This window comes from Acomys russatus, chromosome 10 (genome assembly GCF_903995435.1).
Source record: "Acomys russatus chromosome 10, mAcoRus1.1, whole genome shotgun sequence".
Classification (NCBI taxonomy): Eukaryota; Metazoa; Chordata; class Mammalia; order Rodentia; family Muridae; genus Acomys; species Acomys russatus.
Window position 1 is genome coordinate 31,543,677 of NC_067146.1, and position 14,396 is coordinate 31,558,072.

General features: G+C 38.5%; 2 protein-coding genes across 3 annotated transcripts in view; both read right to left on the reverse strand.

Annotated features, from left to right (window-relative positions):
* The window catches only part of Glcci1 (glucocorticoid induced 1), a 300,803-nt gene extending 287,300 nt beyond the window's left edge, over positions 1-13,503 (reverse strand). The window contains exon 1 of the mRNA XM_051151935.1: positions 13,438-13,503. The gene's annotated coding sequence lies outside the window, so the exon portion shown is untranslated. The remainder of the gene's footprint in view (positions 1-13,437) is intronic.
* Umad1 (UBAP1-MVB12-associated (UMA) domain containing 1) overlaps positions 1-13,533 on the reverse strand; it is a 150,918-nt gene extending 137,385 nt beyond the window's left edge. Inside the window, exon 1 of one of the 2 annotated variants that reach the window (XM_051151939.1) lies at positions 13,438-13,533. In XM_051151939.1, the coding sequence (XP_051007896.1) occupies positions 13,438-13,519 (82 nt within the window). In that variant the 5' untranslated portion in view covers positions 13,520-13,533. The remainder of the gene's footprint in view (positions 1-13,437) is intronic. The other variant, XM_051151938.1, reaches the window with a different exon arrangement.
* Positions 13,534-14,396: the final 863 nt, after the last annotated feature.

The following is a 14,396-nucleotide window of genomic DNA, read 5'->3' on the forward strand; positions in this document are numbered from 1 at the left end:
GTTCTGAGACTAAACACTCGGGATTTGTGCATAAAAGTGACAAGGAAAGGGCACAGCTGAAAAGCATGCAACACAAGTTAATTGGACAGTATCAGATTAACAATCATTTCAGTCCCGAAAAAGACAGAGGGACCAAAGTTAGCAGCTGTTGACTCCTCTGCACCCTTTCTTATCTGATGGAGTATAGCTATTGTACGTTATAAATCAAACTCCCAAGTTGGCTGAGCCTGAGAACTCTGCATGAGATGAACTGTGGTGAAGAAAATGTTGATGACAAATAAACAAACTGTTGCACACTTACTTGGCAGGAAGCAATGGTGCTTCTCTCCACTGGTAAACCAAGCTAAATTTTTCTTAAGAATGTTACGATATGATGTACACACACTAACTCCCAATTACTTAACAGTGCTACCCCACAGGTATAGAAGGTCACCAGCGGTTGCTTCTTTCTCTTTCTGTCTTTCTTTCTCCTCCTCCTCTGCTTCTTCTTCAGTTAAAATTTATCCAATAAGTTGAAATAATAGCTTCCTTCAGTCAATAAAGTATTAGTAGATAGTCTAGACCAGTTGATAGTAGGAGTAGTTAGATCTTACAGAGCCTGTAGGGATGGCTCATTAGTTAAGAGCACTTGCTGCTTCCAGGTCCCATATAGTGGCTCACTACTGTCTATATCTCCAGTTCCAGGGGATGGATGCTGCCTTCTGACCTCTGCAGGCACCAGCCACACAAGCAGTATATCGATACGTACAGGCACTCACGTATAGAATGTAAAAAATAGTTATTAAAAAAAAAGGACAAAGATCGCACAGGTTGGAAGGCTTGTTCAGCTGGTAAAATGCTTACGAAGAAAGCAATAGGACCTGAGTTACCCCAGCACCCACGTAAGAAGACCAGGCACTTCCTTCTAATCCTAACACTGGGGAGCAGAGCTTACTTGGAATTTCCTGACCAGGCAGCCCAGCTTACTTGGTAAGTTCCAACTACTAGAGAGAGACTGCTTTAAAAGACAAGGTGGCTCCTGACAACACCACCTGACGCTGTGAGAGGGAGGTGGAGAGAAGAAACTGCCAGGAAGTTGGAGGACGAGCTACAGTGGAGGCTGCAGCCGGACAGAAGCAACATGCCGCCTTGAGAAGGTCAAAGGTGAGACCAGAGGCCTGAAAGGTGTCTTCTAACTACCATCCATGCATGGCACATCACAAATGTGTGTATGCTTACACATGATAAAACAAACAAGATAAACATAAATTTAAAATCACATTAAACTAAACATTTCAGAGAAATACCTTGCAAATTAATATAAGGAACGGAATATAAAACAACATTGCTATTAACCAAGATTGTTAAATTATTGAAATTATAATAAAAATTATCATTAAATAAATGGCATGTTTGTATAACTCATTAAAATAAACATTTCAAAATATAGTAAAATATAGCTAAAAATTGACCTCAATGTTAAAGATTGCAAGTTCTGGTTTCATGAAGCAATTTTTGGAATAAGTATTGTCCACATCCATAAAAACATTGAGAAATCAATAAAATATTAGCTAGCTTCTCCAAAACATTTTCATCCTTGGAAAAACTTTACACCATTAAATTATTATAGAATAAATAAAAAGCTTGAGATTTTTCGATATTATAGCTTGTCTATTAAATAAGATTCATAAATATTGCTATAAATATCTTAGAGAATTAAAAGCATTTATAGAGAATCTTTAAGACACATGTAACAGAAGTTAAATCACCTGGAGTCATGTGATCTGTGTGTGAGTCAATGCTTTTCTCATTTATGTATTTATTTATTTTTATTTTATGTGCACTGGTGTTTACTCTGTATGTATGTCTGTGTGAGGGTGCCAGATCTTGGAGCTACAGATAGTTGTAAGCTGCCATGTGAGTGCTGGGAATTGAACCTGGGTCCTCTGAAAGTGCAGTCAGTACTCTAACCGGCTGAGCCATCCCTCCAGCCCTGATTCAATGCTTTTCCTTCAGGAGCCACTAATGTGTAGACATAGCAAATACACAAAACAAAAACATACTAAATACCGCATCTTAGTAAGCTGCAGTTTTCTATGTTTCAAAGATAAATAACGAAGTGAAATCACTAAAGTAAAGAAAACCCACTGAAGTCTAGTACATATTGTCAGCTTTATGAACCAGCAAGATAATGAAACATGGATTCCCAGCAAAGAGCAGCAGGTGCACGCACACTGCATCCTAGTCACCTGCTTTTCCTGACTGTCACACATGCAGCTCCTATGCCAGCTTTCTCTTTCTACTGTCTAGCTCTGGAGGAGAAACAACAAAATATAATCTGTCCTAACAGATTGTCCTAACAATCTGGTCCTAGAGCAAGTACCCTGAGAGGTAAGCACGAATCCTCCCTGGAGGAGGTACCTCGACCTAATCTCCCTCTTAAAGGTCCACCACCTCTCAGTATAATTTATTTTATTCCTGGAATCAAGCCATTAAGTACATCAATCTTTAAAGTATGTCCGAACTGGTGGCTGGACAGATGGCTCAGCAGTTGGGAAGCTCTGGATGCTCTTACAGAGGACCCAGGTTCAGTATCCAGCACCAACATAGCAGCTCACAGCTGTCTGTAACGCCAGCTCCCAGGGACCTGATGACTTCAGGCCTCTGCTGGCACCACACTAGCATGTGCTACACAGACATGAGTGAAGGAGAAACATCTTCACACATTTTTTTTAATCTTTGAAATATGCCCAAACCATAATAATCAGGAACCATTTCTATGATCTATTCTAAACAATTACCTCATTAATTCATCCATGAGGGCAGAATCTTTTTTATTTAATTGCCTAGTTTTACTGGTGATTAGATTTCCAATAAAAGAACTAGGGAGCTAAAATAAGTCCACAGAGACAATGGTGTTAGGGGAGATATAAGACCAGGGAGCAGTGTGCTCTCTTCCGTCTCAGAACAGGCGTCCAAGGATACAGAAGAACAGTTGTCAACACAGAATTCTATCATGCTGGTCTCAATGCTATAGCACAACGGCTCTTTCTATTGCTGGGACCATTTAACATAGCTCCTCGTGTTGTAGTGACCCCCCAATCATAAAATTATTTCCGCTGCTACTTCATAACTGTAATTTTGCTAGTTATGAATTGTAATGCAAATATATGATATTTCCAATGGTCTTAGGCAACCCCTCTACAAGGGCGTTTGACGCTAAAGGGGGTCTCAACTCCCAGGTTGAGAACCACTGCTATAACACATCTTAAAAGCTCTTCTAGTTTGTTCTTAGCCTAACTCTCCCCAAGATTCTAGCTGTCTGATGGTCTCAAGTTTTGTTATTGTTGTAAGTTTTCCTCTCTCTGTTTTTAAGAGATTTTTATTAAAAGTTCAGTAAGGAACAAGCTGGAGCTACTAGCCAGGTTAAACTGCCACACTGTCTTTTGTTTAACTGCCAATATACAGATTTATTGCTGCCCTGAAAAATAATTCAATGTATATTAAAAAATAATTTTTCAATACCATCAAGGCATGCTAACTGAGACTAGGGCAACTTAAGGATTTTTCAATATTGTTAAATGCTGTAAAATGCAATGCTATTTAAAAAAAATACTTAAATACTTTAAGAAATAAAAGACCAATTTACTCCTCATTCATCAGGAGAGGCATCTCATCCAGTAAGAACACCTGAAATACATAAACTGGGAATTAAAATAAACTAAAATAAGCAGCAGCAGCCCTGTCTTTACCTCTACACACAATGATACTGGCAAGAACTCAGAGTGCAAAACATCATGAAGTTCTCATACGATAATACAAACTATCCCAGTAAATAGTGTATCTGATGGTTCTAGCTTTAAAGTTCAGTTAATGTTCAATTTATTTCAATGTGTAGGTTATAAAGCAGTGTATAAAATTATGACCATAACACAAATGTCTGAAGAAAAGAACATCTGCATGAGTAAATATTACCTGCTGCTAAGTGGCTTCTATCAGCGCCATTTGCTCCTTTTCACTATACTATGCCTGTTTATAAACTTAATGTTGCGTTTCTCTAGAGCTAATGGAAAACTGTAGAATGAGAAGCCAAGAGATAGAAATACCAAGGCTTCTTTGTCCTAGAATTGTGAGAAGACCACCTTACTCAGTATTGGCAGTGTAATACCTCTCCTAACTTCAGGAAGCTGCACACAAAACACTACATGGGAAATACTGTTTTTTACCACTCTGAATTCTACAATTGTCAAGGTCCTGTAACCCTGGAGACCTAAAAGGGGTTGAGAAAAATTACATACCTTTAGGACATGGAAACCATTTAAATATACCAGAACTGAAAATATTAAAATGTATTTGGATGCATTAGCATATTTTTATAACAGGTATAAATCATAATTAAATTTCTATGGTGATATATTTAACCCAACTATAGCAATAAAAAGAACCTTACAGGCAAGAAGGGCATCTCACAATGGAGAGTGCATTTTCATTATAACCTGTTCAAATGTAGCTTTGGCTGTCTGGTTTTTTTCTTATTGGGTAGCTCTGTTTTATATTTACCTAATTTCTCTCAGAAAAAAAAAAACATATTTTCAACTACTTTGAATATATAAAACAAACAAAAGTGCTGAAAATTATCCCTCAGATTCCTTTAGTCTTAAAAATTATTATATATGCTGCCTTACTCTTACTTTTACATTGAGAAATATTAAAATGTATAGCTCAATTTGTAAGGAAATTTTAAAATAAAATGTTTATGTTATCTTTTAAAATTTTTATTATAATGCAATATTTTGAGAATCAATCGTATAATTCAAGTAAAACTGTGGTGCTTTTAACTTAAAAAAAAAAAAAAAAAAAGAGTCTGATTTTTAAGTCTCCCTTAGAGACCCGTAAAGTAAACGCTAGGTCCTGGGTGTGTCACTCACAGGAGTGATGGGGCTTTAAGAATACAGCATCTCTCACAGCTCACTAGTATCTCAGGTTCTTGCAGACATGCCCTTGCAGGGTATTGAGGACCCCCGGCCCCCATCTTCCTCTTGTTCATTTTCTAGCAAGAAGCCATTTTCTTCCATATGTCCTACCATGACCTACTGCCTCATCACACACCTGAAGCCACATACAAGCCTAGCATGGGCTGATACTTCCAAAAACAACCTTTTCTTTTCATAAGCTGAGCTTTCCCATACCTGTTAACGGGAACAAGAAGCTGTCTAACAGAATGTTATATCCTGAATGGATTGTAAAACAAACTAGCATCTAGAAGACAGTTCTTGGCATTTTCAGGGTAACAGATATTTGAGAATCTGAGGCAACTTATACAAGCTCTCCTGCAGTAAAGTGTTCCCTACACTTTCAGGGTCTTTCTGACCATTCCACTTGGCTTCCCAGACTCATGTACAATAATAACTGCTGAAACAGCACTGTCAGCAGAAACAATGGTTGATTATCACAGTTATCAACTTCTTCAAGAAATCTTTCATCAAACTGTTTTAAGGGTTCCAGTTTTCCTTTGGTGCTGCCAAACATATTTTCAGCTTATATATCTGAAAATGGAAGGCTCCAGAAATAAACTAAGTCATTCCATAAGTTTAGAGCTTAACCTTTTGACTTAGAATTCCAAAAATGTTTAAAATGACTCCTGTAAGCCATTGGTTTGGCAGAGTTAACACATTAACAATATGATGTGTGTATGCCATACCATTCTTGATGAAAAGAACAGTTGTATGTCTCTGTGCTGGGGATCACATTTTCTAGGCAAGTGCTTCGTCAGTAGCTACACTCTTTCCAAAGTGATCACCAGGGTCTGGCAGCAATTCTCAGTTCTTTAGTCATGTTCCTCTGCTCAGTGCAGACTTTCAACTTTCAGCAGATTTGGACAGTGACCATATGAGGAGACACTTCCAAACACTTGTTCCTCCTAAATCCATGTTGAAATGTGACAGCATCATAGTGTTCTGAGAGCTCGGTCCTCAAGCATGGATTAACCCATTATCACTCACCAATGCACTAGAGTGTAGGTTCCTTACAAGAGGCCAAGCTCTGGGCCTTCCTGATAGTTTTCTTGCTTTTTCTCTGCCTTTCTACCAGAATGACCCAGCAAGAAGGTCCTTGTCAGATCCCAGCTCTTCATCTCCCATTTTCCAGTTTCCAATAGAGTGAGCTGATATATTTCTGTTCATTATCAATCATTGACTCCTGGTATTGCTACAGCAGAAGCACACGAGCTAACACAGTCTATACACAGCATAGGTGAAACAGCCTACAGCCTTCTCTTCAGGTTTGCCTAGATGACTAAGGCTAAGCCTACACTGATGAGAATTAACAAATAAATTAAAGCTTTTCTCCAGCTACTGCCCCTATGGTTTCATTTTACCCAACATAATGAGGCAACTATTAAACTATTCACATTTCAGAGATAAGGAAAATAAGACTGAAGTGACAAACTGCCTGAGTGAAATAATAAAGCATTAAGTTACAGAACTTAAAGAGACTACAAATTACTATGGCTTCCAGTTAAGTGACAGTATTAGTTTGGGTTTGGTTCATCTGAAAATGACAAAACAGTGATTCACACAGGATGGGAATTTACTCCTGTTTCACATAAGGAGTGCTCAGAGGAAAGCATTACAGGGCAGCCTGACAGCTCCCCAGGGGTGCGCTCCACTCATCTTCACCACATGCCCAGGCTTCATGGACAAGAGAGCAGTTAGCGGTCACTCGCCATGTCCACAATCCAGCACAAGGGGGGCTGGGCAAAGGACGGAAGCTGCATAGCAGCTATGTTTTTACTTCAATTTTTGTTATGTATTTGTTATTATTTATTTATTTATTGGTTGGTTGGCTGGTTGGTTGGTTGGCTGATTGGTGTTTTGAGACAGGGTATGTCTCTACTATGTAGATTCGGTTGATCCGGAAGTCACAGAGATCCACTTGCCTCTGCTTCCCCAGTGCTATGTTAAAGGCATGTGCCATTATGGCCAGCCAAACTGTATTTTTAAAAGATTTCCTAGAATCTGAAAAGAGCACAAACCCACACCTAAATGCAATATGGTCATAGGGCTAGAAAAGAAAGGGAAGAAAGAAAGAGAAATGAATACAATTAGTATTTTATGCCATGTATCACGTTAAAACTGAAGGATATGAAAACGTTCAGCTCCGGGTATTTGTTACACAATGTGCAGTCCCATATTATGTAACTGTTGTTTCTCCGGCCTATCTGCTACCCTAGTGTGCATATATACCAAGTACAGAAATACGTTCAGGGAATAATCCTGTGATTAACTTTAAATATTTAACCAAATAAATTATTGGTCTTCACAGAATGATAGAAGTTAATTTCATTTTTAAAAGCTGTTACTAAATTTGAAATAAAAAAATAAGTCACTGATGCTTTAAATTGGTCTAAAAGTTCTTTACTGTGTGGGGAATGAGATTCTAATGACTCAGCCATTATAAACTACCTTTCTAGGTAAGTTTATCATCGGTGACCCTGATATAGTCTCTTTAGCAAAACAGCAACTTTTCACTGGCTCTGAATATACCTTATCTTGTCTTGCCTTGTCACATAAGAATGCTTTGTTCTCCCAGTAACACCTTAGAAAAGAATGGCTTCAGCAACTCTCAGGCACTACTACGCTGCCTGAAACACTACCCGCTCCATGCTGTTTAGAGGACACCCTGTTTCTCTGGCTTTTGCTCTCAGATTCAGCACCCTAGCAGGCAGTGGAGAATGCCTGGGCGAGAGAAAGCTCAGAGGTCAGCACTAGAAAACCTACAGGAACCGTGTGCAGGAAGCTCATGATGCTCCGTGCACACTACCATCTCCCCTGTGAATGAGCACCTTTGAGAGCACACTGTCACAGCAACCCAGCCACCTCCCCAGGCCTACAGCTACACTACAAATATGACTGCCTGGGGATTTTAGATCAAAAAAATTTTTTAAACATACACATTACTGTAAAATATCTGTCAAACAATCTTATCTAAAGACAACAGAGATGTACTACAACTATGCAAAAAGCCCTAGTGCACTTATGTAATCAACAAAATGCTTGCCAGATGTTCTGCTGGTTAAAAAAAAGACTGTTCCCAAATGTATGACATGTATAGGTAGACGTCACTTTTCAGAAGTGTGAAGCTTTCTGTTTTTTACCAGATGTTTGGTTATCCAAAATTTTTGTGGTTTCACTTGCCTTTTGTTACTTGTTTATGGTTCAGTGTCTTAACCTATTGCTTGATGGTGTACTGAGTTACAGAGTGAGGACTACAGTACTCCTTAGCCTGCATGTCCTCTGGGATTATCTACAGGGAAACTGCTACCACTATTATCTCAGGGGAGTCAAACCGAGTAAGGGCCCCAGTACCAGCGTGTTCTTCAAGTGCTGCCTCAATGGGAAGCATTAGAAATATAGATTAGGGCAGGAGAATCCTAATTTACATTTGAGTCAGTCAAATCCACTGGGCCTCAGAAAGAATGAAAGGCCTCCCTATAATTGTATAAAATACAAGACCTTTCGGCACAGTTGGCATCTTTTTCCCATCCTATACAATTAATGCTCTTGTACTCTAGAGGTTCCTAAAGATAGAGAGGGCAGTACACCCCCACGTGGGGACAATATCCTGAACTCCAGGAACTAAAAAACTGCTGGATTACCCGCTAGTCCAAAACTAAGTAGCAATGAATGAGAAAATTTCATCGATTACATACAGCTCCAAATTTCTTAATGAGCATAAAAGAACTTTCATTACATAATGAATTTAAGTGAAAAATCCTAGGACATTTGCTTTGGAATTTAAAGGTCAAGAGTTAAAATATAGAGAGATCATTATGTTAAATTAAATATATTGACTTTTTCTGGATATCACTATATAAGGAAAAGAACAAATTACTTTTTAAATCCATGAATACCTTTTTTATTAAAAAAAAATCTGTGCATTTGTTTTGTAGGAACAGGAGTTAAAATAGGAAGCACATGTTGAAAGCCTATTTAATTTTTGCTGTTATAATTAAAGCCTTTGGCTTGACATAGAATCAAAGTTACTTACTATCCCCTACTCTGTGAAACATAAAATTTCACTGTACACAGCTAAGTTTTCATTTTCAAAACAATGGAAAACATAGAGATGAGAGACTACTTTCTAAAAGCCCTAAATAAAAATAAAATGTTCTTAAGTATATGTACATGCTTTGATTTCCAGAGTGAGAAATGTAAGAGAAAAGAATCTTTAAAACAACCAATTACTTTTTAAAAATCAGATTTAATACTTAATCTACATAAAAGGGGTAAACTAAGTTATATTTCAATATCAATACTTAAAGATGAAATTCAAGCTACTATGAATTAAAAAGGCAGTTTGAAATTTGGTGTTACAAAACAAGCCGCCTTTTAGAAGTATCCACGTATACTGAAAAATGTGATAGATTTCAGTTGTACTGTATCCCAATGCTTTTTGTCTCTGTGATAGTTTTTGCTTGCCGAATTGCATTCTACTGGCCCCAAAATTATATTCAATATTTGATAAACAATATTAGTGGAGGCAACAACAATAATCTATACTACTTCCTTTAATTTTATATCCTATGATTTTGCCACTGCTCCTTTCCCTATTTTTGCTATGACATAAGCTAAGGCATGCCTTTGTCTTGGTTTTAGATAGAATTATATGCCAACATCTAGGCAATACCCTTTCCTAATTTAAAATAACTACAAGGTTGCACATTACACTAGTAAATTTGTAATCAACTTAAAGATAATGTGTTAAAAGTACAATTAAATGTGTCATAACAGAAAAGGGCCCTGGTAATTACAAAGAGTGCCATGCTTGCTGGCTTTTTTAAACAGTAGCACAAGACTGTGAAAAACCGCCACCCAGTGATGCAAATGAAAACTGCAATTTGTTTTTGTGTAAAATGAGCACCCTGGAGGATTACTTCAACTTCATTACTGAATGAACTCTTGCCTTCCTCTATGACTACACACTGGTTACACAAGGGAAAGGATTTTTTCCTACTGATCCCCCCTCTAACCTCCCAGGCCCTCTTTATTCTTATTCTGCATAGTCTTCAATCTCAAAGGCCAAAAGCTTTAGAAATCTTGGTAAGGATAAAGACTTCACATAAACATGAGCTAGTCCATTGTATATACTCTAGATAGTCTTATTATCAAGAAAATGCCTTGGTTCTGTCTGGCCCTCAAATTTCAGGCCAACATTAAGAAGGAATACTAGCCTAAAGGAAAAGGTATATTGGTGTGGAAATAAAAGAGAGGGGACATCATTTCTAGATTTAACAGTGTAGTTTACTGTGACCCTTCAAGAAACAAGTTATAAAGAAAGGCCAATAAGGATATAATCTAACCAATTCTGAACAGCCCATACTGGCAGAAAATTGTTTCTAAGTCATAGAAGTTTATCATTTAGAAGACAGAAGATAAGAAAACCAAACCAATCTTTTTCTTTCTTGTAATGTACCTATTTCATATGACAATTAAAAAATATTGTGTGGATATATACTGGATGGTTTTAATGAAAATGTACCCCCATTCACTGGCCCCCAGTAGATGGCACTGTTTGGGAAAGTTATGGGCATTTAGGACCCCGCAGCCTTGCTTGAAGAAGAACTGAGGGGTTTGAGTTTGCAGCCACCTGACTCCCAGTTCTCTCTCCTTGATTCCTGTGTAGGACTGAAAAGTTGAGATGGTCCCTTCAGCTTCCTGACCAGGCTGCAGGCCACCATGCCTTCACTGCTGCTATGGACATTTAGTCCACTAGAACTATAAGCCCAAATAAACTCTTTCTCCTATAAGTTGCTTTTGGCTGTGGTATTTTATCACAGCAACATAAACCTAACTAGTTCATATTCCAAAATACACAAATATAGTACCATGTTAATAATAAAATTACAAAAATATTTCACATGTACCACTTAATTTATCTTTTTAAAGTCTTTTTATATGATATGCTCTGAGACTAAGATATTATATAAAAAGACTGCTATAGAATAACATAACAAAAAAGGGTACCTTACCAAAAAATTAAAGTTTATCCTTGTATTTCTTAAAGATAATACAATATTCCGAGTGACTGTTAGAATTTTTATCAATAAAGCCAGTTAAGTTCATGAATACTGACTATGTTTCACTACAAAAACACTGATACCAGGAGCCTTCAACTTCCACGAGGTTAGTTTTATAAAATACTTTTAAAATATTTTAGTTATTTAAAATATTAGATAGTAAAGTGTGAGATAGCCAAAATAAGAGCCAAATTTAACGACCAATAATACAATACTAAATTTTCCCTTAAAAAAAAGTATTTTCATGTTTAAAAGATAAAGTACACAATTTAAGGTTTTCACTTTTTTCCCCAATGCTTCAAATATCACTAATGACTTAGATTAAAACTAGTCAGGTACAGTGGCGCACACCTGTAATCCCAGCACTCAGGAAGGCAGAGGCGGGTCTCTGTGCGTTTGAGGCCAGCCTATGAGTCCAGGACAGCCAACACTACCCAGAGAAACCCTATCTTGAAAAAACAAACTAGCAAAATGATAAAGCTGAGGACATGGAAAGAACACTGATACCCTTTCTTCCAGCTCTTTATACGTGCAGAACATTGTCACCATCTACTGTCACCATGTTGTCAATGGAGCATCACAACTTCATATGCCTCTGGTTGCACATCAACTAAACAAACACATTTAAATGATGACAGTGCAGGACATAAACCTGCAACAGTGCAGAGACTAAAAGGACAGGCTCTAGGATCCGATTACCCAGGCTGATTCCAAATTTGCTTCATCCAAGGTGAGGAACTTGGAAATTTAAGTCCTTTATATATGAGAATCGAACCATTTCACTTACAGATTATGCTAAAGATTTTGTGCTCATTAATTCATGCAGTCCACACTAACCCCACCATGTAAGTACTGACTGATAACATGTCCAGTGGCTCCTGAGGTAGTTAAACAGCTTCCTAAAGCAAGAACCCTAGTAAGTCGTGAAGCTGAGAGGACAACCAAAAGGCTCCAGCTGTAAAGTCAGACTCATTTTTGTACTTCCCTCTAAACCTGTGCAGGGCACCTGAGGGAGAAGCGAGATGAAGTGGCAGATGAAAGAGAAATGAGGTGGAAAGTGAGAGATGAAACAAGACTGACTGACAGCATAAAACTTCAGGGGAGCTTACTAAGGCCAGAGAACACCAGGTATACAAGCACCTCCCACCTACCCACACACACCCAAGGAAATCAGTGAAGCTGGTGGCTTTGTCTTTAAAACCAAACAGGATTAGCCAGACACAATTTCAGCTGACAGTTCTGGAGAGACAAGGAGGTCTTGGCTGATACCTGTTGGGTCAGCTGAACAAAGTGTAATACCAACTACACCGTATATTTTCCTAGGATTACGGCGGAAGTGATTCCTCTTCATAAGTATCAAACTGCTAGACATACGGTCTGGGGACAACATCAATCGTGCTCAGACCAAGATGGTTCTGGGACAACTTGCTCAAAACACAACATGCCAGCCATTGAGAAAACGCACCCTTAGAGTGGGGATAGAGAAGACAGAACAGCTGGTACTGAGCATATTAGAGTAATTAAAGTCTTGAAAAATCCCTCATGAAATAACGAATCTGGAAGCCTGTGAGATTTCTGTCAAAGATGCTCCTCACTCCAGTCTTCCTTGGAATAGGAAAGGCAGCCCTCAGCAGTGAACTTTTCACTTTACCTGCTGAGGCAGGAGACTTGCAAAGTAGACACCTACTAGGACAGCTGTATTAGCCTGATGATCAATGACAGACCTGCTCAGGGCTACAGGGTAACAGAGACTGCACAAAACGCGGCGCCGCTTCACCCACGGACAGACTTTGTCTCTGATATTCTATGCTGGCAAATGAAGTGGTAGAAGGTAAAAGACACATAAAAAGATCTGGAAACTTAAAGTATGCCACTGTCATATTTTTTAAATGAATGCATGGTGACAGAGAAAAAATGCTGTTTCTAACTGTGTACAAACAGAAATGAGCAAAGGTTTTTTTTTTTTTTTAATGTGTCTTAACTTTATAGAGATATTTAAAGAGAAGAAATACAGAACAGGCGTTAAGAAGCCAGCCTTAGGTGGAATAAATTCCTGAGAGAAGAATATATTGCTAAACTTCAGAAGACAATGAATGGCTTCCAGGAGGCCTGAAGGTTTTCTGAAGCTTTGTTGTCTGGTAAATTCAGATGAGAGGAAAAGCAACAATCACCTGCAGCTTTCAAGAAACCATCATTGGGGCTGACAAAGCCTTGCTGGCTGTCAGGCACAAACTACTGACATAGCAAAAGGGAAGGGCGAGAGAAACAGTCACACACAACTTACTCTAAAATTAGAAGACAACCTTTAGAAAACATACAATTATCAACTAATTTTTAAAGCAATCCATCTAATTAGGATTTTGTTTCTTAAAAAGGCTCACCTAAGAGGACAAATCCATCTGCTTCCGTCTCTGGTACAGAGGGCTTTTTGGATTCTGCAGGCTTTCGGAAGAAGTGGAACATAGCTGCTGCTGCTGCCGCCGCCGCCGCTGCCACTGCTGTCTGAAACAGACATTCGGTATGAGGTCAGAGCCCCTGCCTTTGTCAGTAAAGAGCCTGTCATAAAGGTAACACAGTAATAACTACTAGGAATTCTACTGCCACACTTAAAAGCATCCAACTTTCTCTAGAGATTAGAAGATAGAATGCATAAATCAAGATTCATCTGTGCCCTGAAAGTTTACAGTGCAACCTCTTTTGATTTCCGAAGATTTAGAAGAACATGTAGAAAAACACTCCACGGAAGACTAAAATCAACAGATAACACTTGAATCTAGAGAACTTCACAAAACCACAGAATAAGCATTAGTTTGAGGGGAGAAAGGAAAAAAAATCTCTTCCTCAGAAGCTAAAATCACGTAAAAAGAAAAGAAAATGCTTCAGACATCCTTTCTCCCTGCTTACCTGCTTCAGGCACTTGCTGTGCCCATTATAAAACTACTGCCAACCCCAAACTCCCATCTGTACAGATCTTGGCCCTAGTGACTGCTCCCTGCAACTAGACCCAGCAACTAGACCCACTCCCATCTTTGCACATACCCGCAGAATGAAAACCCTTAGAAAACAATTGGGATAAAAACTGAAGGGTGAGGGCTGGAGAGATGGCCCAGAGGTTATGAGCACTGACTGCTCCTCCAGAGGTCCCGAGTTCGGTTCGTAGCAACCACATGGTGGCCTACAATCACCTATAATGTGATCTAGTGTCCTCTTCTGGCCTGCAGGTGTACATGCAGGCAGAACACTGTAAACATAATAAATAAATAAATAAATAAATCTTTAAAAAAAACTGAGGGGTGCTAGCAAAGACACATTATAAGCTATCTGCATATAATGCAGTGCT